At 50.7% G+C, this 25645-nt stretch overlaps 1 protein-coding gene across 2 annotated transcripts; it reads left to right on the forward strand.

Annotated features, from left to right (window-relative positions):
- The first annotated feature begins 1182 nt into the window (after nucleotides 1–1182).
- On the forward strand, nucleotides 1183–16286 carry SFTPD (surfactant protein D). 2 transcript variants are annotated; one of them, XM_044239933.1, is made up of 8 exons: nucleotides 1183–1276; nucleotides 3155–3356; nucleotides 11360–11476; nucleotides 11701–11817; nucleotides 12115–12231; nucleotides 12647–12763; nucleotides 13361–13444; nucleotides 15632–16286. In XM_044239933.1, exons 2-8 carry the CDS (start codon nucleotides 3158–3160, stop codon nucleotides 16006–16008), a joined length of 1128 nt encoding a protein of 375 aa, XP_044095868.1. In that variant the 5' UTR covers nucleotides 1183–1276; nucleotides 3155–3157; the 3' UTR covers nucleotides 16009–16286. The 2 variants fall into 2 exon arrangements, with proteins under 2 accessions (XP_044095868.1, XP_044095869.1); XM_044239934.1 differs by having other exon boundaries at nucleotides 15635–16286.
- The last annotated feature ends 9359 nt before the right edge of the window (nucleotides 16287–25645 follow it).

The following is a 25645-nucleotide window of genomic DNA, read 5'->3' on the forward strand; positions in this document are numbered from 1 at the left end:
GGATCCTTCTTCCAAAAAAAAAAAAAATTGCCATAAGGGAAACAGAAGACCTTTGCCTATGAATTGAGTCATTATAGATTCTACAATATACAAGGGGATCATCAAAGTATAGTTAGGAGTTGGCACCATCAATGCAGTGGCCAAAGGAGAAGCTTGGAGACACGGGTCCCCTGGTACATGGAACTAGGCAGAGAATAAGATGCAAGAGATAAAGCCACAAGAATCTAGAAGCAAGCAGAGATTGCCTTTTTTTTAAAAAAATAAGATTTTATTTATTTATTTGACAGACAGAGATCACGAGTAGGCAGAGAGGCAGGCAGAGAGAGAGGAAGGGAAGCAGGGTCCCCGCTGAGCAGAGAGCCCGATGTGGGGCTTCATCCCAGGACCCTGGGATTATGACTTGAGCTGAAGGCAGAGGCTTTAACCCACTGAGCCACCCAGGGGCCCCTTTGATAGCAAAGGCAAGAGGGTGGGCAACTGTCTTACAGTGATTGGAAGTTAGATTCCCCTTGGGGAGGACTGCAGTGGCATATCAGCTGCTCAGGGGTCCAAACCAGTCACCTGAGCAATGCACAGGGCAAACTTCAGCTAAAAAGGTAGGAGATGAGGGCAAGGAAGTTAAGGGAAGGCCAGCCCATAAAAGGCAAGAAGGGGTCTCTCTGAGATCTAAAGCAGGAAGTAAAAGACGACCGGCCACGTGGCAGTTCCCCCAGCCACTGCCCCCCCACCCCCAGGCTGCAGCTTCTACAGTTCCTCCACTTGCCCCGCCCCTGCCCGGATATGCCAAGGAGCTCCCCGCTCTTTCCCAATATCTGGGCAGTAATGTTGAGGTGAAGGAGGAAGAGAAGTGGGCACAGCAGGTCTTGGACCTTGGAATCGGCGGATGCAGGTCGCACTAGCAAGAGGGTAGAACATTGTGCAACTTGCCAGTCTTCTCTGGAGCTCAGATTTTTGGACATCTGTAAAATACAGACACTGATGATGCTGTATCACTCACGTGGGGCTTCAGGGGGTTCCTGGTGAGATCACAGCCTGAGGGTGCTCTATATACTCTAGGGAGATACACGTGTATTGTTATGAATGTCAGTGGCAGGTTTCCAGAACCCAGGTGGAGGTGAGAGTGAGTCAACAAGGAAGAAATTGCCCCACTTGGTGGGAAGAGCTCTTAGCAGAATGGGGCTGGGCTGCTCAGGTTACAAGACAGGCATAAATAGCCGGTGCCTGCCAAGGAAAGCCTAGTTGGCCTGGAGACCCCGGAGGCCCAGAAGAAGCAACTGTGAGTGTTTCTGTCCTTTGCCACCTTTTGGTTTTCCCAATGCCTGGTGAATATCTCCTTGCCCATATGGCTGCTTTATCCCACTGGGGCTGTGGAGGCAGGGTCTTGGATGCTGTTCTGGTCTAGGAGGTGTGATGGGTTGGGGGCAGAGTGGGGTAGTGTTGGGTTTTCCTCTGCTCTTCACTGCTCCCTAAGTTCTCTGGGCTGGGGGAGGGTGGATCACTTGGCTGACATCCAGTTGGACCCCAGACACCACTGTCTGGAAGCCCCAGTGGAAAAAGCAATTTCAACTTTTCTCTTAGTTCCACCCCATTGCTGATTTCCTCAGGAAGAAGGGTGGTAGAGGAGAAAAACAGAGCAGGCCTTCCGGGGCCTAGGTTCTAAGCCCATCCACGTACCAGCTGCCTGTGGGACATGGACATACATGCTTCTCTCTTAGACTCAAATGTTTACTTAAAAAAATAGACTTACTGGACTAGGTCACTAATTTTCCAACCAATTTTCAGAGGAGTCATTTTTCTCAATAAAATCTGAATCTGAAAGCTTGGCATGAACACTCTGGGTCAAGGCGCCTGTGGCTCGGCTCACTTCCCCTGTCACCCCTGCTAAAATGCCTCTTCTGAATCGTATGTCTGAAAACCCGTGAGTTAGCTCTCTCCGAAGCCCCTTTCTGCTACCGTGGACTGTGCAGCCTTCTGTGGCATCTTGAGCAGCTGGGAAGAACGCCTGTTGCTTTTTGTTCTTCCCCAGATTTGGGGTGCAGAGCCCCAGAGCCGAGGTATCTGCAGACCAGCGGCCGATGCCCTTGTTCCAGCCTGGGTCCTTGGGCGCTCATGCCTGAGCTTCTGCCACAAGGCCTGGTGACCCCCTCCTCCTTTGCACATGTCCCTCGGGCTTTGTTCCAAGCCTCTGCTACTCCCACAGGCTCTTTCCCTGCTCATAACTTTACAGTTTCTGTCTGAGAGAGGTAAAAGCCCAGGACTGCAGGTGACTCAGGCCCTGTACCTGCCCAGGTCTCACTTAGTCCCCAGGTCCCAGTCAGGGGGTAACTGGATGCCCCATGGGACATCTGCTGTTTCTTATCCCCAAACTAGCCTTCCATAGACTGAGCCCATCTCACACGTCCCCTTCCACCATGAGGCCTTTCTTTCAAATTCTCTTAGGTCACCCAAGCAGAATGCAACTTGTCCCAGGGGCTCTCCAGCTGCTAATTTAGTATCTCTGAGAACTTTCACCCAAGTTCTGTATGGGAATTTCCTTACGGAGACAGTGTCTAGTCCAGGGATGGCAAATCACCTGGAAAACAAGCAACCACGTACACTCCTGTGCTCAGGATAGACATCACTAAGAATCCAGGACTCTGACTCCTTTTTAGAACAGCACTGCCGATGACACAAATGCTAGTCCATCCAAGAAAGCGAATGAGAGGAAATGGGTTTGCCTGGTCAGAGCTAAGTCATCCACCTTAATAGTAGGCAGGGAGAAGGAGGTCCAGCAAGGGGAAAGGTCCTTTCTAGAACTACCCAGTGAATCTTTCGCTATGGGACATATGGCTTCAGTGAGGAATTCTACATCCTAGCCCCTGTGCCAACAGCAGTGTCCAAGGGAAGACCTGAGAAAGGACAACATGGGGCATGTGATAGGTGGATACTGCAGTCAACCCATGTCCTGGGTTCCGTCTGGGTAATTCATGCTCTCCCAGGCCAGACCAAATGCTCACCTGGGCCTTACATGGCTTTGGAAGCTCTGTTGTTCTCAGCTCCATAGGACGGGGGGAGGCGGAAAGGTGCTTCTCCTGACTTTCAGGAGCTGGACCAAGCCCTAACCTATGTCCTAGGACCAAGAGCATGTCCTTTCTCTTTCTGTTCATCTGCCTAGGCCATGCTTCTCCTCTCTCTCTCCGTGCTGATGCTGCTCACACGGCCCCTGAGCTCCCTGGGAGCAGAAATGAAGACCTATTCCCAGAGAACAGCGGCCAGCACCTGCACCCTGGTCATGTGTAGCCCCATGGAGAATGGCCTGCCCGGTCGTGATGGACGGGATGGGAGAGAGGGCCCCCGGGGCGAGAAGGGGGATCCAGGTAGAGCTGGGGCCATGGGCTCGTCCTGGTGGAAAGGGGTGGGCATTGGAATTGTAACCAGCCGGGAACGTTGGATGTGCCGCTGTGGAAGGCTCAGAGGCGGACTTCTTCCTCCCCAGGGGTGGGTTTCCCTAAGACGTTTGGTCTTTCTGAAACACTGCTTTACCAGTTGAAAACTGACCAGCTGTTCTGAGCCCCAGGTGCCTCCCTCCACGACCAGCTGCCCTGACTCTTCCCCTGGAGTCTTCTGAGTCCTCCCACCCCAAGAATGAGGAAATAGTGGGGACCTGGAATTTGTGGCTCTCCAGAACCCGGTCCCAAGGATTAACAGTTTTTCATCCAGATTAAATGGTGTTTGTGCAGGGTGTGAAATATATTTAATACTGCATGGAGAATGGGAAAGAAGAAGGTTCGGTGGCCCCAGACTCAGGTCTGATCGGAAGGATTTGCCCTAGTACATTACAGAGAAAATGGAAGGAGCTCACATTTCTTTGTCCAGCCTTGTGCTCGGGCATTCCCTGAGTAATTCATCTAACCATACCAAACATTTCACAAGGAACTCTATTTGGCTGAGAACACTGTGATGCAGAAAGGCCAAATGACACCCATTGTGGTAGGGGAAAGACACGGGCTTGTGCATCAAACAGATCTGGGTTACAGAGCTAGCTCCATCTCCACAGCAGGGACCCAGCCTGGGACAAGCCGGTGTCCCCGAGTCTCAGTTTGCTCATCTATAAGTGGGAATAATATCAACTGCATAGTGACAACTGAGCCAAGGCTTTGCTTTTTGTTAAGTTCTCAGAATCAAGGTGCATCTTCCTGCTGGACCAGTCAGGTGAATTCTCATGAGGTTCCCAAAGGTACTGATTATTAAGGGAATTATCCAAGACGTACTTCCCTCTAGGGGAGGATCTGGGTCTTGATGGCAAGGTGTCAGACTTCAGTGAACCAGTAACTAGGACAAGGGACCCGCCGGCGCTGGGCTAGGGCAATGGTGGGATCCACGGAGGTCTTTATCTTTCAGGAGTTTGCATTTTGGTTGGGGAGGAAGGAAACTAACAGCATTTAAGCTGGAAAGAATGGATAACATTCCCAAAGTTTGTAGGGTAAGGGATGAGTGAGTATCTCTGTGTATCTGTCCATCCTTTGCAGATAAAGTTCCTCCCAACATGAATGATCTGGTGCTTGGGGAAGGCCCCCTAGAAGGAAACTTAGAAGAAGGTGTCAGCATCTTAGAGAATCCCCACTCTCTCCAGCTCTCAGAGGGGCCCTGAATTAAATCCTAGAGAGCCCTTTTCTAGGTCACCCTGTGACCCTGCAGCATCCAGTGTGTCTGAGCTCTCTCCGTTTTGTGCAGATGCCTTCCCTTCCCACCCTGCCCCCTGCCCCCATGAACATTCCAAACCTGGCCTCGGGTCGGTGCTTGGAGAGAGAACTGTACCCAGTTGGGCCAGGAGACTAGGCTGCAGTCTGGCTCCTGGACTGCAGACACACTAGACACTCAACCACAATGGGTCTGAGAATTTCCTAGAGAGCTTGGAGTACCTCAGAATCCCGACCCAAGTTTGTCTGGCTGGGGCCACAGTCTGCATTTATGACCACGTTCCCTGCAGATGCTGATGCACAGGGTTCCAGATAGGCCAGAGAGAAGAAAGCCTTGAGCAGAGGTGGAGAATGGAGTAGGGTCACTGTGCTAATGCCTCGGGCATATCAAGGAGGGTCGGTAAGACCCCACCCTGTTTTGGGGGCTGTATTTCCAGGAACAGTCCCCTTATTCCTTAGCATCTCCAAGATCCCTGCCCAGAAGGATTCAGCAAGAAAGTCCCTCCATGGGCATGCATCTCCCTCGAAATAAAGCCACACACCGCTCTGCAGCCCACAAGGACGTTCCGCCCTGCCTACTCCTCTGACCTTGCCTCCTTCTACTCTGGCCACTGGCTCCTTGCAGATCCCTAACCACACTCCCCACCCCCAGCCCTTCTCCCACCTAGTCGGGACCCTCTCACTGTTCTCCCCATAGCTGTCCCTGCGGGTCACTCATCTTCCTCCCGGCTTTCCTCACAGACCACCTTCTCCATGACTCTGTCCCTGACCACCCTACTCGGAAGACACCACGCCCCCTTCCGACACTCTCTGTGCTTTCTTTTTCCTCTGTGGCACTTATTCTGATCTAATAAACCCTAGGTTTATTACCTAGGGTTTATTATAAACCCTAGGTTTATCTAATAAACCTAGGTTTATTACCGAGGTGGTACATTTTAACTTTGAGGATCTGTTTCTCTGCAGTTGGGATTAAGCTCCATGAGGAAGGGATCTGATTTTGTTCTGCTTCTCTCCCCGGCACTGAGGATGCTGTCTCGTGCACAGTAGCAGTTTCAGCGAGTACTTGCGGAATGAAGGGAGGTGAAATGCAGGGGGAGGAGGCGTCTGCTGCGGTGAAGACCGGCCACATTGCTGGTCCATAAAGCTTCACTTCAGTCTTCACTAAGGGACAGGGATGGCCTTTGGGGGGACACTAGGATGCAAAATTAGTGCTTTTTTTTTTTTAAAGACTTTATTTATTTGAGAGAAAGAGAGAGCACGAGAGAGCACAATCAGCGGGGGAGGAAACGAGGGAGAAGCAGGTTCTCCACTAAGCAGGGAGCCCCACGTGGAGCTCGATCCCGGGACCCTGAGAGCATGACTTGAGCTGAAGATAGACGCTTAAAGACTAAGCCACCCAGGTGCCACATAATTAGTGTTTTTGGAGGCATGGGTGCTTGCTGTTGAAGAGGGTGTCCCCTCTCCTGGCCTCTAGGGCTTGTGCATGATGGATGGGACACCTCCACCACTCCTTTTACCGGCCACCAGCCCAGCCAGGGAGGAGCCCAAGACAGGCTCGGCCTAGGGGCAGGACATCTCCACCCCAGCACAGGGCCCTGCTGAGTATGGGACATGGGGCCCAAGCTGTAACTCTCTATGCTTCCATTGCATTCCTAGGGAGGATCGTAACCATGCCGAGCACAGAGCTTCTCAGCCACCCACCCCAGGCACCAGATGCCCACCACTGGCTCGCTCTGGCCCAGGCAGTCCTGGTCCTTCCTCCCTTGGGAGCAAGTCGGAAATGTCACCTTCCCTCTGCAAGTCTCTCTAAGTCCTCCTTGCCCTGAAGTTCCATTTCTTCCTCTAGGAAGAGAGCTCTGGGCACGTGTGTGTGCTGGGGTTGGGGTGATGATGAGACGGGAAGAGGGACATCTTGTGAATTGTCTTCCTCACTCCTGATCTGTGCCTCACATTTGAAAATCCTATTACAAATCCCGTACGGACAGGGACCTGGTGCTATTTGTGTGTTGCCCAGTGCCAAGCCTATGGTGGTCTTCCATCGATGGTTTCTTAGTGAGCAAGTAACTGAATGAATGAGTCAGCACCACCTGTCAGGTGTCATTTCTTTTTGCATGTGAATGTAGACAGTGGCTTTAGTCACAACAACCCAAATGCCAGGTGACAGGTGAATGGATGAACAAGACATGTTCTGTCCACACAGTGGGACACTGGTCAGCCATACAATGAAATGAAGCTCCAAGACACGCTGCCACGTGGATGGCCCTCAAGGACATCACTCTAAGTTAAAAAAAGCCAGATGTCAAAGGTCTTAGGTTGTGGGAATCCATGTATACGGAATGTCCAAAGTAGGAAATAGAGACAGAAAGCAGACCAGTGGTGTCTAGGGGCTGAGAGGAGGGGGCGTGAGGGGACGATGGCGTAGAGGCTATGGTTTTTTTTGAGGGGTGATGAAATGATTTTGAACTCAGTAGAGGAGGTAGTCACAGACCACTGCCACTGATCTGTGTGCTTGGAAAAGGTTAATGTGATAGGAATTTCGCCTCAGTAAAAAAATAAAAAAAATAAATAACCAAATGAACAGAATTAAGAGTGTAAAACTCTTAGATAAGTCATCTACTCCCGTTAGTCTTCTGGAGGTAAATCTTGAGTAATGTCAGGACTAGACAGCCTTTCCAGAGTAACACGTCTTTCTAAGAATAGGCTTGATCATTTTTCCAATACAAAAATAATCTGTGGCCACTGAAGAAACGAGAAGAAAGTTAACATTACCTCGTGTCACGAGGAAGGAACAACTGGTCCCACTTCTGTATGTGCTTCCCCTGTGCCTTTTCCTGCTGGTGCACGTGTCCTACACACGCATATACGCGCTCGTTAACAGGATCTCGTTGCACATACTGATAACACAGGTCACAATCTGGTCTCTTTTCTAAAGTTTCAAGAGCATATTCCATTGCTTTTGCCTTTTGAAATTGAGGTGTAAATGACATATAACATTGTCTTTGTTTCCGATGCATGACGTGATGATTCCGTATTTGCATGTACAGTGAGATGATCACCGAAGAAGTCTCATCGGCGTCCGTCACCACGCGTAGTACATACAATGTCTTGGTTATTGTGATGAGAACTTTTAAGATCTACTCCCTGACTTCTGGTAAACTTCAGAGAAATTGCCACAATAGCTCATGTATCAGCAATCTTTCTTGTTATTCTGCGGGGGTAATAACAGGACCCCATGGGTATATGATTATTTAAACAGCAAAAAAAAAAAAAAAAAAAAAGGATGTGATTCCCCAGTGATTATGTAACTCTGCCAGCACGTTGACCAATTCTACGTGGCTGGGGTAACAAAAATTGCTCTTTTAAAGCCAGAGTGTACCCCACTACATGGGGTTAACTATCGGCTTGCAGAGACAATGGGTGATGCCACTTTTTTTTTTAAGATTTTTTATTTATTTGACAGAGAGAGATCACAACTAGGTGGAGAGGCAGTCGAGAGAGAGAGAGAGAGGAGGAAGCTGGCTCTCTGCCTAGCAGAGAGCCTGATGCGGGACTTGATCCCAAGACCCTGAGATCATGACCTGAGCTGAAGGCAGAGGCTTAACCCACTGAGCCACCCAGGAACCCCTGGGTGATCCCACTTTCTTGATGACTTGATTGGATAATGTACTTGGGGATGCTCTTATCTCCTGTGACAAGCCTTCTCCCATTTGCCAGGGATTCCTTGTAATTAGGATATAGTTAAGTCTAGACCTTGAACAAAAAGAACTTCTTGATGTTTTTTTTTTTATTTAAAAGATTTTATTTATTTATTTGACAGAGAGAGAGATCACAAGTAGGCAGAGAGGCAGGCAGAGAGAGGAGGAAGCAGGCTACCTGCTGAGCAGAGAGCCCGATGCGGGGCTCGATCCCAGGACTCTGGGATCATGACCTGAGCCGAAGGCAGAGGCTTTAACCCACTGAGCCACCCAGGCGCCCCCCTTCTTGATGGTTTTATCTCATAGTCGTTTATCCTAGAAACCACCTCTGTTGACATACAATTGCAAACGAAGGCTTTATTTAGCCAAACATACAACATACGACAGTCCTCCTGGGAAAAAGAGCCTCAAAACTCACTATGGGACTTCCAGGACTTACATAGGACTGCAATATAAAATAAGCAAAACATGGGGCGCCTGGGTGGCTCAGTGGGTTAAGCCGCTGCCTTCAGCTCAGGTCATGATCTCAGGGTCCTGGGATCGAGTCCCACATCGGGCTCTCTGCTCAGCAGGGAGCCTGCTTCTCTCTCTCTCTGCCTGCCTCTCCATCTACTTGTGATTTCTCTGTCAAATAAATAAATAAAATCTTTAAAAAAAATAAATAAAATAAGCAAAACATTATACTTGCTCACCAGGACTCCAAGTGAGACTTGCCAGGCGCTGATACACTCAGCCAAGCATTAAGTGAAGTCAGAGAGGGACTTTTCCAGAACCGTGCCACTATTAACTGCCTGCTATTGCTACACCATTTGGGGTACAAGGAATTTCCTCACATGTTGTTTTAATATTTCAGTTAATTCCTGCAAGGAATTGATAGGGGATATTTGTGATCCATTAAATAAGATCAAGATATCCACTCATTTATGACAAAATTGGTAATTGGGGATCTTAGCTAAGGGATGTGATAAAAATTCTGGGCCTAATTCTTATTTTATGTTCATCCTTTTTCATGTGCTGATGCATGTACCAATTGCTGCCCATCAGGACCCCTGGGAGCCATACCGCGGGCCCCCGGACCAAACCCTGGATAGGTTCTAACTGTCACACAGCCCACCGCCTCATTTCAGCCGGAAGCAGCCAGAGTGGCCATCGTCCCATTCCCTGATGGCAGTAAGGGTTACTATTCCAGGAGGAGGAATGAGTAAGGGACAGGCAGGGCTAGTTAGGGAGAAATTAGATAGGGGGCTATGTGATCAGACTCACAGAAATCCCCAAAATGAGGGGGTGTGGGGAAACCAGAGGTAAGGGAAGAAGCCAGACCACCCTGCCCTGAGCATGTGGGGTGGGTGTCTTTTTTTAAGATAATCACTTGTGACCAACAAAAATAACCAGACCTTAATAAACAAGTAAGCCATCGAAGGTATGGCTAGTCCATGGCTAGTCATTAGTCCTGCTCAACGGTGATAGAGAGGTTAAAAGGATTTAAGTTCCCTGGTTAGCTTTCTAGAAAAGACCAACCCTAAAGGCCCTCAGGGACAACCCTGTTGGGATCCCTCTCATTCCTGAGAGCTTTTTACTGTATCCTTGCTTAATAAACTTCTATCGCTTTACACACACACATACACACACACGCGCGCGCGCGCGCGCGCGCGCGCGCACAAAAAGAAAGAAAGGAAAGAAAAAAAAAGAAAAGAAAAGAAATACCTACTCTCCGAGCAACTTTCACATATGCTATCCTGTGTTCTTTTTTTTTTTTTAAAGATTTTATTTATTTATTTATTTGACAGACAGAGATCACAAGTAGGCAGAGAGGCGGGCAGAGAGAGAGGGAAGCAGGCTCCCTGCTGAGCAGACAGCCTGATGCAGGGCTTGATCCCAGGACCCTGAGATCATGACCCGAACCGAAGGCACTGAGCCACCCAGGTGCTCCACGATCCTGTATTCTTAAGTCTAGTGGCCAAGCGGCACATGACATCCCCAGAACTTATTTTATAACTGGACATTAGTATCTTTTGACCCCTGCGAGCCATTCTGCCCACTTCCCGCCTCTGGCAACCATCAATCTGTCCTCTGCCTCTATGAGTTTATTGTTTTCATTTGTTTGTTGGCTTATCTGTTTGGATTCCATATATAAATGGGATCATATGGTATTTGTCTTTCTGTTTGACTTATTTCATCTAGCATAATGTCCCCAAAGTCCATCCATGTTGTTGCAAAGGCAAGATACTGTTCTTTTTTTGTGGCTGAGGAATATTCCATCATATATACACCTGCATTTTCTCCATCCATTCATCCATCGATGGACACCTAGGCTCTAAGCTCTCTCCATGTCTTGGCTACTATAAACAATGCTGCCATGAACATGGTGGTGCTGATCTTTTTGAATTAGTATTTTTGTTTCCTTTAGATGAATACCCAGAAGGGGAATTGATGGGTCATGTAGTAATTCTTTTAATTTTTTGAGAAACATTCGTTCTGCTTCCCACGGTGGCTGCACCGATTTATGTTCCCACCAACAGCGCACAAGGGCTCCCTTTTCTCCACATCCGGGCCAACACTCGTTATCTCTCGTCTTTTCTGAGCATAACCTTTCCAACAGGTGTGAGGTGCTATCTCATTGTGGCTTTGATTTGCAGTTCCCTGGTAATGAATGCCAGGTGTTCTTTCTGATAGAAACTTGGGTTCTGGCAAGGGGAGAACAAGGAGTCCATGATCAAGGGTAAATGCTGACAGATTGCCTGCTGTAAATACTTTGGACAAGCCAAGGCATGTGGGTCTTGGTTTGAACCCGCAGCCAACTCTTGCAAGCCTGTTTTCTCACCTGTAAGATGCCCATTTCCTGGATTACCACAGGACCAAGAGTGTGGAGATAGAACATCTACACCCTGTAGAATCTTGAAGGCACGCAAGGGGCCTGATGGTACCCGCAGCTGGTTCCTCTTGGGCCCAAGACCAGGTTTATACCCGTCTCTTCTGCCACTACAGGCTTACCAGGAGCTGTAGGGAGAGCCGGGACGCCTGGCCCAGCTGGCCCAGTTGGGCCCAAAGGGGACAATGGCTCTGCTGGAGAGCCTGGACCAAAGGGAGACTCCGGACCGTCTGGTGAGCAGCTGGGCATGGAATGCGGCAGTCTGCAGGAGCTGCCTCCCCTGGGATAGGCTGGTAGACGTGCACAGATCCCATCCCAGGAAGAAGGAGGAAGGTTGTTGGAAGGTGGCACTGGGTTCTTTCAGGGAAGACTAGAATTGCTGCTGCTCTTGTCTTTTCATGTGTTCCCACCTCCAACAAGATCTAGTGTCACTGACTAGGCTGGTGCTTTCCCCCAGGACCTCCAGGACCTCGAGGTGTGCCTGGTTCAGCCGGCAGAGAGGGTCCGTCAGGGAAGCAGGGGAGTGTAGGACCTCAAGGCCCACCTGGCCCAAAAGGAGAGGCCGGGCCCAAAGGTAGGTGGTTGGTATATAGGCGATCTGGGAGGGAGAAGCGGGGAGTTCGGTGGCATTCCGGGACAAGCTTGGAATGCCAGAGGGTCAGCGCTGGGTAGACTGCATCATTGTGGCCCCTTCCCACAACCCCACCCTCCCATTCCCACACTGATGGCGTCTTCCTTGTCGCCTCCATGGAGGAAGCCCAGTAAGGAACAGCTTGTCCCCAGTTCTCTCCCTCCTCCTAGAGCGGTGGGTGAAAACTCCTCTACTGATCACATTCTCAGCAGCATTTGTCCCAACTGGTTCCTTCCTCAGGAGAAGTGGGTGTGGCAGGCAAGCCGGGCTCTGCGGGGACACGAGGCCCCACGGGTGTTAAAGGAGAGAGAGGGGCCCCCGGTGAGCGTGGAGCCCCCGGGAATGCTGGGGCGGCAGGTGAGTGATGGAAGGAGCGAGGGCCGGGCTCCAGTTCCCTTGTGTCCCCCTGGGACTGTTGATGACCACCCCCCCACCACCACTTATCACATCAGAGCTGACATGACTGGGCTGGGTAGGGGTGGAGTGGGGAGCGCAGAGATCTATGTCCAAGGAGGGTGACTGCTGGGCTCTGGGAGCTGTGTGCATCCAGGGAGAATGACACTTGAGCAACAGGGCTAGTCTGGGTGCCAGAGGGGTGCGTCATTTGTTGATGGGACAGTCAGTGTATGGAGGGAGGGCATGGCTGGGTTCTGGGAAGAGTCCATACAGGGGAAGGGGAGCCATAGGCTAGTTGGACGGTCCATGTCCTGGGAGGCTGAAAATTCTAGAAAATGTGTACAGAGCTCACTCAGCTCTTTTTCTGTGATTCAAGGACCCACTGGAGCCATGGGTCCGCCGGGACCTCCAGGTGCCAAAGGACCCCCAGGACTGAAGGGGGACAGAGGTGCTCCTGGGGACAAAGGCGCAAAGGGAGAGAGTGGGATTCAGGGTAAGGTGGTATCTGTCGGATTTGGGATTCCCACGGGGTGGGGGCAGGGGAGGGAGGTGGTGGTTTTTCTATCAGGATAGCTTATCCTCTCGGACTTCGGCCGCATTAATCATGGGGAGTGGTGGGAAGCAGGAAAGCTAGCGGGCATGAAGGCAGGAGAATTAGGCTCTGGTTCTACACTTACTTCCTGAGGGCAACGCTGAGCGGTTTTCCATCTGATCATGGGGGAAAGCATATCCTGCTTCCCAATTCAAAGGATAGCTCAGAGTATCAAATAACCCAATGGATGGGAAATATTCCCATGCCCTCAAAAGGAGGTGTGATGGTATCCCCAGAATTTGGAGTTCAAATGTCATGCGGACATTTGAACACATTAGTGTTCGTAAGGTGCAGGGACCTGCTTATGGGGCAGTTTGTTCATAGCAGAACCACGGGAAATCAGGGGGCAACAGGGGCCAGTTATGTCAGCAGATGTGGGCTTCTGAGGACACACCCCCAGGATGTGCCTGCAGCTGGTCACCCTTCCCGGAGGCCTAGGGTCTGGGCTGATCCCAGACTCTGTTGGGCTTACCTTCCCTCGGCCTCTCTCTTTGGCAGACATCACTGCTCTGAGGCAGCAGGTGGAGGCCTTGCATGGACAGGTACAGCACCTCCAGAACGCCTTCTCTCAGTACAGGAAAGGTAAGTTCTTGGGCCTGAATGGAGCCAGACACTGAGACTTGGGGCCTGACGTGTCTGGGCCTTGCTTTGGCATTGGCTGGGCTTGGGTCTAGGATTGGAATGGGTTGGGGCCATATTTAGGGCTCGACCTAACTCTGGGGCGGGGTCTGGGGCAGAGAATAGGACTGGGACAGAGCATACTCTGGGGTCTGCAAGTGGATACAAGAGACAGTTAAGAGGATGTGGCCATATCACCAGTTCAACAGGGTGACCGAAGTAGGATGGACCTTATCAGTTGCCATGATGCCCCCCAGCATCACAGCCATCTGTGACCTGGTCAATGCCCTGAACCCTGCTTACCCTATGTCGGTCCCTGTGATAGACTGTGGACACCCAACCTAGGGTGCATTTCTTAGTTCTGTGGGACCCTGTGTGCACGTGCCCAGGGGTGTTGCTTCACGGCCCAAGGCAGCAGAGAATCCAGACGCTGTTCTGAGAGCTGGCGCTGGGATGCTGCCTTTGGGGTTCAAGGCTGGTGGGGGTTTGGCCTTGCCATGTGGCCATCAGGTGCCTCACCTGGACGTTCCTATGGTCCTGGCGGGGGGCTGGCCACCTCTGGCCTCCAGCCAGTGCTCTGCCTGCACCTGTCCGGGTGTTTCAGCCACCCTGGAATGCTGCTGAGTCAGGGCCCCGAGGAACACACACCCCAGTGCCCTGTGCCCTTCAGAACCTCCATATCAGTCCTTGACTGCCCCAGCTCTCATCTGTTCGACCTGACTTCAGCTCTAAGTCTGCATCATTCATCCAATCTCCCTGATCCAAAAAAAAAAAAAAAAAAAAAAAGACAGAGAGACGTTTTCTGAAGGAGTAAAGCATAAAGGGGCCTGGCTGGGTAAGACACAGGGTCGGCCCCTATCTACGTAAGTAGCAAGGATGAGAGTTTCAGATATTAGGTATGTCTTTCTCCCTCCACAACCATGCACATGTGTTCACTCACTACTATGCCCACCGCTGCACACAAAGCGGAGCATGTCCGCAGGCCCCCGCCATGTGTGTGTACTCATGGCTCAGCCGGCACCGTGACATACATGAGCACAAGCAGAGGCGTGCACGCCTATCTGGATAGTGCGTGCTACCATCCAGATCTGGGCTATGTGCCCAGAGGCAGGAATGCAACGTGAACCCTCACGCGGGCCCCGTGCAGGCCAGCGCCAGGGGCCACCCTGCTCCAATCCATCCTTGGGGAGCATCCGTCCCCTGAGCCCAGGCTGAAGCTACTGAGGAGGGAGGCCCAGGGAGGACAAGGCACAGCCCTCTAGGGAGCCCAGAGGACTTTCATCCCTGAGCCCCAAAGCCAAAGGGATGAGGATGGGATGGACTAAAGAGAGACGCTTGTTAAGTCACGTGGGTGATGCTTTTATGAGGTGTATGCCCACTTTAGAAATAAGGAATTAGAAACCCTGAAAAGTGTGGGGGGGTGACTTTCCTTTGCCCATCTAGACAGCCAGTGCCAGGTTGGGGCGAAACACCTGGCTTCAGATCCCCAGACTGAGCTGTCCCAGGGCCGAATCCCTCCCCCTGCCTTGGCTCAGGTGCTTTCATCCTCTCACCCGGTACCCCGGGAAGGCTGGTTGGCTGGGCCATCGCCCAGATGCGTAGCAAGGGGCCAACATGGGGTTGCTCATCAGAGATGAGCGCATCTCTCGGATGCCCCCGGTTGCCCCCCACCCATCACATGGCAACCCCCAGACACACTCCTAGGCGGGGTCTGTTTTTCACTCTCAGAAAGTGCGCCAGCCGCCACACTCCTCTCCCAGACCGAAGTCAATCCAATCCCCACTGGCCGCAGCACACGACGTGGGGTGAAGTAGAAAGGGCATGTTCCAGCTCTAGGGTCCCAGCAAACAAGGTTTAATCCCAACCCTACATTTGGTGGGCCTGTGACCTTGTGCCCCTTACTTAACCTCCCAGACCTCCAGGGTCCTCACCTATAAGTACAGACCACAGGACCTTCTCTTAGCATGCACTATGAAGTCAGGGGTGCTCTGGACCCAAGTGCCTCACTTTTATCCTATCTGGTGCCCTGATACCCCATAGGGGAGGCCTGGGGTTGGGGGGGGAGCTCCAGTCGGAGCACAAAGTTCTTGGATCCCCTGAGTTTGGGCCAGGTCTTGCCATAACCCCAACCTGGCTCTTCTCTTCTCTTAGTAGACCTCTTTCCCAATGGCCAAGCTGTCGGGGAGAAGATCTTCAAGACAGGAGGTTTTGAAAAGAATTTTGAGGACGCGCAGCTGGTGTGTATGCAGGCGGGGGGACAGATGGCCTCCCCACGCTCTGCAGCCGAGAACGAGGCCGTGCAGCAGCTGGCCACTGCTCACAACAAGGCTGCTTTCCTGAGCGTGACCGACATCAAGACAGAGGGCAAGTTCATCTATCCCAGCGGGGAGCCCCTGGCCTATTCCAACTGGGCCCCTGGGGAGCCCAACAACAATGGCGGCTCAGAGAACTGTGTGGAGATCTTCACCAACGGCAAGTGGAATGACAAGTCCTGCGGGGAGCAGCGCCTGGTGGTCTGCGAGTTCTGAGCCGCCGGGGTGCAGGCTGCACAGGGGAGCCTGGCCAGCGAGTGGGGGCCCAGGCCTGTGTGCTGCCAATGCCACGGTCAGATGGGGCCGCCCCTGCTGGCCAGGGCTTCTCCACAGAGCTGTGGGCAGAGGCACGAAGGCAGGTCCCCGCACAATGCCTCTCTCAGAGTCAAACAGCTTCGCACGCGGAAGACCTGTCAGAGGGAGAAGGGGCCGGCTGCTTTCCCGGTTGCAAGGAATAAAATTGGGTCCCCAAGACCTCCCTATCGCAAAGTCCAGTGGCTTCTCCTCGGCTGTTCTCCTCCTCCTCGAGCTGTCGGCCACGTTCGACCAGCTGACCGGCCCTGCCCTTCCCTCTTGCCTCTTGGGGCTTCCAGAGCCGCACTCTTGCTGACTTTCGTCCCAGCCTCTTCAGCCATGTTTTCTCCTCCCTCCCGCTTCTTGAGGGCTTCATGACGCTGTGCTGGCCTCTGCTTTCCCTCCATTCTCTTCTGGCCTGACTCTCACTCCGGGTGGGACTCATTCTGTCCAAGGCTTCCAATTCCTTCTCCTGACGGCTCCCGTATGCATATCCCTGTTGGGGACCTCTCCCTGAACCCCAGGCTCCTCCAGTCAATTCAAGCTAGAGCGCCAGGGCTGGTGGGTCTCTTGGTTCAAGGCTGGAGCCCAGGAAGTGGCAGAGGACAGGGGATGACCTGGCAGTGAGTGTCTGCTTCCCCGACTGTATGGCCCCATGCCCAGTAGACTGGGCCTCATCCTTACACAGCCCTGGATCTCTCGCTCTCTCTCTCTCTCTCTCCAGGTCATACGACTGACTTCCTCTTGGTCCACAGGAGGGAGTTCCAGCCACACAACCCTAGATCCATCCACAATCTCGGGCATGGACAGTGTCCAGCCGTGCTCACGTTTATCCCCCCAGCCCGCCTCTGGCCTGGCAATGCCAGGAAGGTTCTTTCCCCACTCCGCCTCAGAGGGGATCTTGTCAAAAGCTCCTCATTTTACAGCTGTGGAAACCAGGACGCGGAGCGGGCAGGACGGCGCACCAGGCCACAGGCAGGATCAGCACTACAGCTCAGTCCCATGACAAAGGTCATCGGACCTCAGAGCTTAGACTTTGGGCCAGTAAATGTTTAGGTCAAAGGCCTCTGTATAAATTTAGTTGATTTTATTGACATGGTAGTCCAAAAACATTTTTTCTTGGTATTTTCTTTTTTTTTCAAATTTAGTTTTTAATTACAATTAGTTAGCATACGGTGTTACATAAGTTTCACGTGTAGAATATAGTGATTCAGCAGTTCGGTACATCACCCTGTGTTCATCAGGAGGAGTACCACAAAGAATGTAAACAAGAGATGCCTGAGTGGCTCAGTGGGTTAAGCGTCTGCCTTCAGCTCAGGTCATGATCTCAAGGTCCTGGGATGGAGTCCCGCATGGGGCTCCCTGCTCAGCGGGATCCTGCTTCTTTCTCTGCCTGCTGCTCCTCCTACTTGTGCTCGCTCTCTCTCTCTTTGGCATTAAAAAAAAAAGAAGAAGAGGTAAATGACACCCATGCTTAAGAAATTGGAATGACATCTGAGGGAAGCACAGGCTTATAGGAGACGATCCCCTTTCCCTAGACAGAAAGCCAACTGCTCTGTCCCTTATTCCCAGACATCACGAGCTCTGCCCTTTCAGACCCTTCCTCAGTGGGTTCCCCAGTTGGGGCCCAACATTCCTGCAGCCACGTCTCGTACATAGGACAGTATGCCTGAAAACAAAACCTCACCTCCCACCAGCACACGGCTCAGGCTCTGTGCCATGATCTTTCTCCTGTTACTAAAAAAAAAAAAAAAACAATAAAAAAAAAAAAAACAAACCCCAATTCCTGGCAGCTTCAGAAATATAAGTCAGTTCCACAGTAAGAGCAAACAACTTGGCAGCACAGAGGCCACACCAGGACACACTCGCTGAGGAAGCTTAGAAAGGCCTTAGAACCTTAGAAAGGCCTATCTGGGTTTTTTTTAATTGCAAATAAGAGCAACTAAAATTGAATTTTAAGCAACATAGGAGCATTTCTTCTAAGAACAGAGAGTTCTGAGTTGGCCAAGGAGGACAGGGAGATGGGAGACAACGTTGTGCTGTCTCTCTGGCTTCTGCATCCTCTCCTTGTCCTCCTTTCCACCCCAGCTTCCTCTTCCCGCTCTCACCACTGCCCATGTAGGGGGAAACGTGTGTCCCAGAGACTGCCACACAGAGATGAGAAGCTCTCGCTTGATAGCAATTCAAAATGAGTCCGTCTCAGATGCCCACCTCTGGTCCAATCACCTAAACCTGGAGGGTAGGTCTGCATGGAACAATATGGCCACTGGGATCCATGTAAGGAAATGGTGGTTTGGGCAGACCCTCTAAAAGGGATCACTACCCATCCCAACACTCAAGCTGAGGCTATTTCTTGACAAGAGAGAAGGAAAGAGTGCAGCACTATGTGACTCAGTCTGAAGGAAAGAAATCTCCTGTGGTGTTGAAGGCTAGGAATGCCAAGACCCCAGACACTAGAAACAGGCCTCAGATCTACCAGCACCACGAGACCACAGGGTGCTGGTTTGCTCTCCAGCTCCGAGAACAAGCAAGGAGGGTCATTCGGGCTCTGCAGACACAGCCTGACTCATGCAGAGGACTGAGGCAAGTATTTCAGAGAATTCAGGCCCGAGCCCATTTCTGAGTGTAGAGGCCTCCCTTGCAAGTACTTCTATCATGGGCAAAAGTCAACGCAGATCTTAAACCTTACCAGCCCCATTCCAACCATAGCAGCCCTGGTCCCTGGTTTAGTAGCCTAGGTGCCAAGTAAAGCCCAGGGCTGTGTGATTCTTGGGTTCTCAGGAGATGTTGTGACCCTCACAGTACTAGGTGATACCATGGGAGCAGGCTGGGATCCTTCCCCGTTGGGATGGGGGACAACCACAGCAGTTTCACAGGGAAGGCTCTGCTCAGTTTAGCAGAAGATTCTCAAGTCACTTCCTGGTTCTCAACCCTCCTGGCGCCAAACTAGCCTACGACCCGCAATGAAGAGCCAGCGGGGAGACCTCTGATGTTTGCTCTTGCAGGATCCTAGCTTCCTTCCGAATTCCCTTGATATAAAAGGGAATCGCGGGACGCCTGGGTGGCGCAGTTGGTTGGACGACTGCCTTCGGCTCAGGGCGTGATCCTGGAGTCCCGGGATCGAGTCCCACATCGGGCTCCCAGCTTCATGGGGAGTCTGCTTCGCTCTCTGACCTTCTCCTCGCTCATGCTCTCTCTCACTGTCTCTCTCTCTCAAATAAATAAATAAAATCTTTAAAGAAGCCTTCCCTGACATCTTTTCAATTAAAATGTGGTTCAGGGTGGCCTAGCTGGCTAAATTGGTAGAGCCTATGACTCTTGATCTTGGTTGCAGTCATGTGTTTGAGTTCCACATTGGGCATAGAGATTATCTTAAAAAAAAAAAAAAAACAAAATAAAATAAAAGGGAATCGCTTATGTTGAGGGCATTATCCATCACTCTTATGTTTTGCAAATCCCAAATCTACCCAAGGGTAGAGTGTGCTTGGCTTTTCAAGTCACCCATGTATTCTATGCAAGAGCAGAGAAAGCAGGTTTCTATCAGGAGGAGTAAAATAGGAATTTATATACCAAATATTTGTCCAGGCACTGGATACAAGGTGGCAATGGTGGGTCCCACCCTCATAGATGCCGCGGCTCTGCACATCTCTAACGTTAGAGGTAAGCCGCAGACTGTGTTCCAGCAATGGGCAATCGAGATGCTCAACAATTAGAATTACATTAGAATCTCACTGAATCAGAATGAGTGGGCGAGTCTAAAACTCTTTAAGGGGGGAGAATAGGGAGCTGTTTCCTTGCGCAATCTCCAGGCTCCTCAGACTCTCACTGTTGTTCAGGGGAATTGTCTGTGACTGAGAAGTTGTGTTTTGTAGAGTCTACCGTTTTCCACCAATATTTCAATGAGGGAGGCCTTAGGAAGGCAGGCTTGTGACATGTGTCACCTCCGGGAAGACGCAGATGAGGACCAGGGCACACCCGTCAGGTCTCCTCTTTTCTGCTGCCACTGTGGTCACAGAAGGCATCGGAGGCTAGCCAGTCACTGTACAATCCAGCATTCTGGAAACCTGAGCAGATTCACGGAGCACAGCTGTCCTTGTGCATCCAAGGTGATCACTGCATCCGCTTGGGGTCCAGAGAGATGTGCAGGTTGTTTCGGCAGCATCCATAGCCCATCCTTAACCACGGCACACCAGATAGTAGCCTCCGTGCCCTCCCTTTACGTGAGCAGTGTCATCTTTCAGACCACCTGCCTCAAACCACTTTGAGCCCAGAGGGACTCATGCGGGCCCTGCCTGAGCAAAATGGTACTTTTATTTTTTTAGTACGTCAGCAGAATGAATGGAGTAAATACATGAGAGAGTTGAGTGAATGAAATCCTCAATTCCTACTTGCAAGTCTCTTTGTAGGGCTCAATAAAGTGCTTTCAAGATGTCTCCAGGCACTTTGATCTGAGGAAATAGCGCTGCGTCTTCACCACCAGGCGCCCTGCCCTTTTATGAGTTCCCTGAACACTGCATTTCGGGTGTGCGTGGCTGGGCCCAGGCCAGGGCTGAGAGGTCAGGCGGCAGCCTGGGGCCAAGCACGGGCAGCCTGTGACCAGAGGGCTGGGTCAGGGCAAGAAGAGGAGGGGACAACCAGGGTTGGGTTTTGAGCCAGCCCCATGCCTGGCCTTCTGGATGCCTGAGTTTGCCGGAGACGCCATCCCAAGTCCCTTAAGGACCTCATCAAGTGATTCCTAAGCTTTTAGGAAAGAATAAACATCCTAGAACAGTGAGAAAAATTTTAAAAAATAATGAGAATGGGGATGCATGGGTGACTCAGTCAGTTGGGCATCTGACTCCTGATGTCAGCTCAGGTCATGGTCTCCAGGTCCTGGAATCGAGCCCCAAGTCAGGCTCTACGCTCAACATGGAGTCTGCTTCTCTCTCTCTCTCCCTCTCCCTCCCTCCACTACACATGTTTTCCCTCTTTCAAATAAACACAATCTTTAAAATAAATAAATAAACAAAAAATAATGAGGATGGACTTGGCCATCTTATGTTAAAAGGTTTTATAAAGCTAACCTAATTAGTATATTAGTGACGCTGGGATAGAGACAACGATGTGAAAACCCACAGGTCCAACACGGGTCCAAGGATGGGTATGTACACATTTGTATCATCTATGCATGATAAAAATAGAATACCAAAGTAGTAGGAAAATAATGATAGCTCAGCTAATAATGCTGAAGTAAATGGTTAAGCATTTAGAGGAAAAATTAAGTCAGATGCTTTTAGTTACATATAAAAATCCAAATCAGAAGAAAATAGAAGTGATGATTCTATAGTCTTGGAGGGTAAAAAGCTATCTAAGGGTGATAACAGAGAAGAAAATCCAAAATGATACTATTGATACGTCAGACCACACAAAAGATATATAAAACTGCTCTGTCAAAAAGTAAAACCCGAGGCGCCTGGGTGGCTCAGCAGGTTAAAGCCTCTGCCTTTGGCTCAGGTCATGATCCCAGGGTCCTGGGATCGAGCCCTGTGTTGGGCTCTCTGCTCCACGGGGAGCCTGCTTGTGCCTCTCTCTCTCTGCCTGCCTCTCAACCTATTTGTGATCTCTGTCTGCCAAATAAATAAATAAAATCTTAAAAAAAAGTAAAACCCAACATAAATGAAAACTAAGATATTGATTTATCTGTAAAGCACGTAAGAGAAAAAACAGTAAGAAACTGATGAATAAGGAAAAATGGGATTAGAATGAGAAGAAAAAATTCATAAAAGATGGAATACTTATGTCTAGTAGTATTGAAACATGAAAAAATGCAATCTTAGCAGTAATTTAAAAAAAAAAACTAAATTTAGCAACACTACATGTCCCAAAATCTACGGACTAGAGTTAAAGCTATATTCAAGGGACATATGCTTTATTTTCATTATTACAAAAAAAAAATTTAAGATTTTATTTATTTATTTGAGAGAGGGAGAGAGCATGAGAGAGAGATCAGGAGCAGGGTAGATGAAGGGTAGAGGGAGAAGTGAGCAGGGAGCCTGATGCAGGACTTGATTCCAGGACCCTGGAATCAAGATGTGAGCTGAAAGCAGATGCTTAACTGACTGAGCCACACAGGCACCCCACAAAAAGTTTTTTTAAAGCAAGAACTGAAAATAATTGAACTAAAGTATTCATCTTTTTAAAACAAATTTCTCAAACAACAAAAAGCAAAGGAAGAACAAAACAAAGTGAAACTGACAAAATATAAAATACATAAAAATGATAGAGATGATAAATTAACCCAGAAATCAGATTTTTAATAAGCCAAATGGGAAACACACATCTTGATAAATCTATATAAGAAAAAAATGAAACAAAACACCAATATGCGCCACTTAGTTGACCTTTGAACCACACAGGTTTAGACTGTGTGGGTCCACTTATAAGCAGATTCACTTTTTATAAATACAGGATAGTATTTATATCTTGATAAATCTATATAAGAAAAAAATGAAACAAAACACCAATATGTGCCACTTAGTTGACCTTTGAACCACACAGGTTTAGACTGTGTGGGTCCACTTATAAGCAGATTCACTTTTTATAAATACAGGATAGTACTATAAATGTTCCCTCTCTACCTGATGGCTTAATTAGATTTTCCTTTCTGTAGTTTACTCTGTTACAAGAATACAGTGTATAATATGTGTAACAATACAAAACAGTACAAAACGTGTGTTCCTTGTTCATTCATTCATGTTATGAGTATGGCTTTCCGTCTGCAATAGGCTATTAGTCAAGTTTTGGGAAGACAAAAGTTACACATGGGGATTCAACTTCTTGGGAGGTCAGTGTCCCTAAGGTCTGCTAGTCAAGGGTCAGCTGTCCAGCAGTAAGAAAGGCACTATAACCACAGAGAAAGACTAAAAGAACTTTGAAGGCAATCTATTCACTCTTTTCGGTGTTGACCCGGCTTAAAGGCAGCTAGGACAAATGGACGTGGCCATCCCTCCACTGCGCTCCCTCACTTGACTCTGTGGCTTGGGGTCCAGATCCACAGGGGTGGCCCCGAGGCTGCGGCAGTTAACAGCATCCCGGCTGGGGTGGGGGGAGACGAGACTGCTCTTTCTCTGATCGGGAACTTAGCACATCACTTTGGCGCATTAGCTGACAATGACCAGCAGCAGCGAGTGCGACGTTAAGGCATCTGTGACGAAACCAGCTGCCCTCCACCTCCGGACTCCCCACGCCTCCTTTCCGCAGTGAGGCCAAAATGCACACCACCTTTTCTGATGCCAGCCCTTGGAGTGCTTGGCGACCAGACCTCATGGGTGGAAGGCAGGGGGAGGCGATGATGGCCCAGGAATGGCTTCCAGACAGAGCTCGGGAAGGGCTCAGCCCAGCCAGGCAAGGTCAGTCCCCAGAGGCCATTCTCGCTGGGGGTGAGGGTCACACGTGCAACCCCACACAAGGCACTGGATAGTCCTTCTGTGATTACTGAGGCTGTGGGGTTTTAGGCGAACAGGAAGCTGGACTTGGCAGGTACATCAGACCAGAGTGGACAGGAAGTCACTTTGCACACACCATCCAGATCCCTTGGTGAGAATGGCAGGGTTAAATGGCTTTCTGGGTCTCATTCAGGCTGAGTAGCAGATACTTCATGCATTTTGTCTGCCCCAGACGTAGGGGAGGAGAGGCTAGTGTGCTGTTTGCCATTCCCACCTTAGTGGGGGGCACTGCTCTGCAGGTCCTGAGGGAGCCCAGCAAGGCAGGTGCCCCTGAGTTTCATCAGGGAGCCAAGCAAAGGCCCTTTCTGAACCTCTGCCGGACTCCTGGTGCTCCCACCAGCTGGGCGGCCAGCTTTAGGAGGACAGCTATCACCCCGTAGATTGTCTGACGGGTGGACAGCATGGTCTTCTGTCTTTGAGACCCGCAGGGGATCCCCCCATCCCTCTGTGTGCTGGGCCCTCTGCCAGTGCCCAAGGTGGGGGGGCAGGCACTCTCCCAAGTCTCCTTACTTGCAGGTCCTCAGCCTGCACTCCTCAGTACTTTTGAGAGGATGAGAGGTCACTACCAAGATCCCAGGTAAACCTCCTTGCTGGGGGGTGGTGGTGGTGGCAGGGAATGGGGTCTAAAAAGCCCAGGGCCTGATTCTGATTGACCTTGAAAGAGAGGTACCCAGAATGTGCACGGGGAGCCCAGTGGGAAGCCCACAAACCCAGCCTCCAAAGGGTGAGCCCTGAGGTCCTGTCCCTGAGGGGATTCTGAAATTGCCCTGGACGCAGAGGAGGAGGAGGGGGTGACCCGTAGGTCCTGCCCGGAAGAACCCAGGTTTGGAAATGAGACAGACACGCAGACAAGGAGCAGAGAATCCCACTAGTGCTGAGGGCTTGTTGGACACTTGTCACGCAGAGGGAGTGTGCATCTTGGTCTGGCCTGAGGGGTAAAGGAGTTTAGGAAAGACATTCCAAGTGGGTGTAGCCCCAGGGCAAAAGAGGAGAGGAAGAAGGCAGGAGCTTCGGAAGTAGCAAAGGGCTACTGAGAAGCTCCCCCTCTTTCTTCCCTCTGGGACCCCCCCCCCTTTTGCTCCCCCATCAATCTCTCGGAGTTTGCTAGCCTGATCCTAGAGACAGCCAGCAGAGGGCAGCAGGAGGCCACCGCTCGGCGCTCAAGGCCACAGGCTGTGCCCATTGCCATATTTCAAAGAAAATTTGGCTGTTTCTCTCTGGAATCCAGCTTGAAGCTGAGTCAAGTTCCCGAGAAGCCTGTCGGGTCCCACGTTTTGAGGCAGGACTGAAATCCAGTCACTCATTTGCTCACTCAACCGCCGCTGACTGCAGGTGCGATTTCCAGTGATTTCCAGCCCTTTCCTGGGGCTCTGGGAAGGCGGGAGTGAGGGACCCGGTATTGTGATCATCACCACAGCAGTGGGAACAAACAACCCCATGAAGGGCCACAGCTGTTATCCCAGCGTTACAAAGAAGGGACCTCCAGCATGGGATGTATGTGACTTGCCCAGGGTGACACAGCCGCGAAGGGGTAAGGCCAGGTTTTGAATCCAGGCCGTCTGGCTCAGAGTCTTCTTAATGGCTTTGCTTCACAGTTATAACTTGAATGAGTAAATGGTCGAGATGATTCCAGGTGACTAGAATTGCTAACAAAAAAATAAAATGGAGCATTGTAATGGGGACTGGGGTTGAGGCGGCGGGGAGGGGGAGGAGTGTGGTGGGGTGGTGGGTTGGGGGCTGGGCAGGGGAGTGGGGTAGAGAAGGGGGCGGAGCACATTAGCACCTGGACAATCTCTCTGGGGCCCAGCTCAGGGCCCCTTGTGGACCCTTTTGTCTGTGACCCAGCACCTACACACCTCACCCAGAGCCCCTGGAACTCCCCGAACCATGCCTCCTCAGCAAGCGGTGTGCAGAGAGAGGCCTGGACCCAGGCTGGGGGAAAGCCAAGGCTGAGCTCCCTCATGGTGGGATGCTGGGACTTTTGAGCACTGGGTCTGTTGGTTTCCATACAGACACTCACACACTCACACGTGCACAAACATACGTATAAATAGCCCCCAAATCCAGGTACACAA

This window comes from Neovison vison, chromosome 2, assembly GCF_020171115.1.
Source record: "Neovison vison isolate M4711 chromosome 2, ASM_NN_V1, whole genome shotgun sequence".
Classification (NCBI taxonomy): Eukaryota; Metazoa; Chordata; class Mammalia; order Carnivora; family Mustelidae; genus Neogale; species Neogale vison.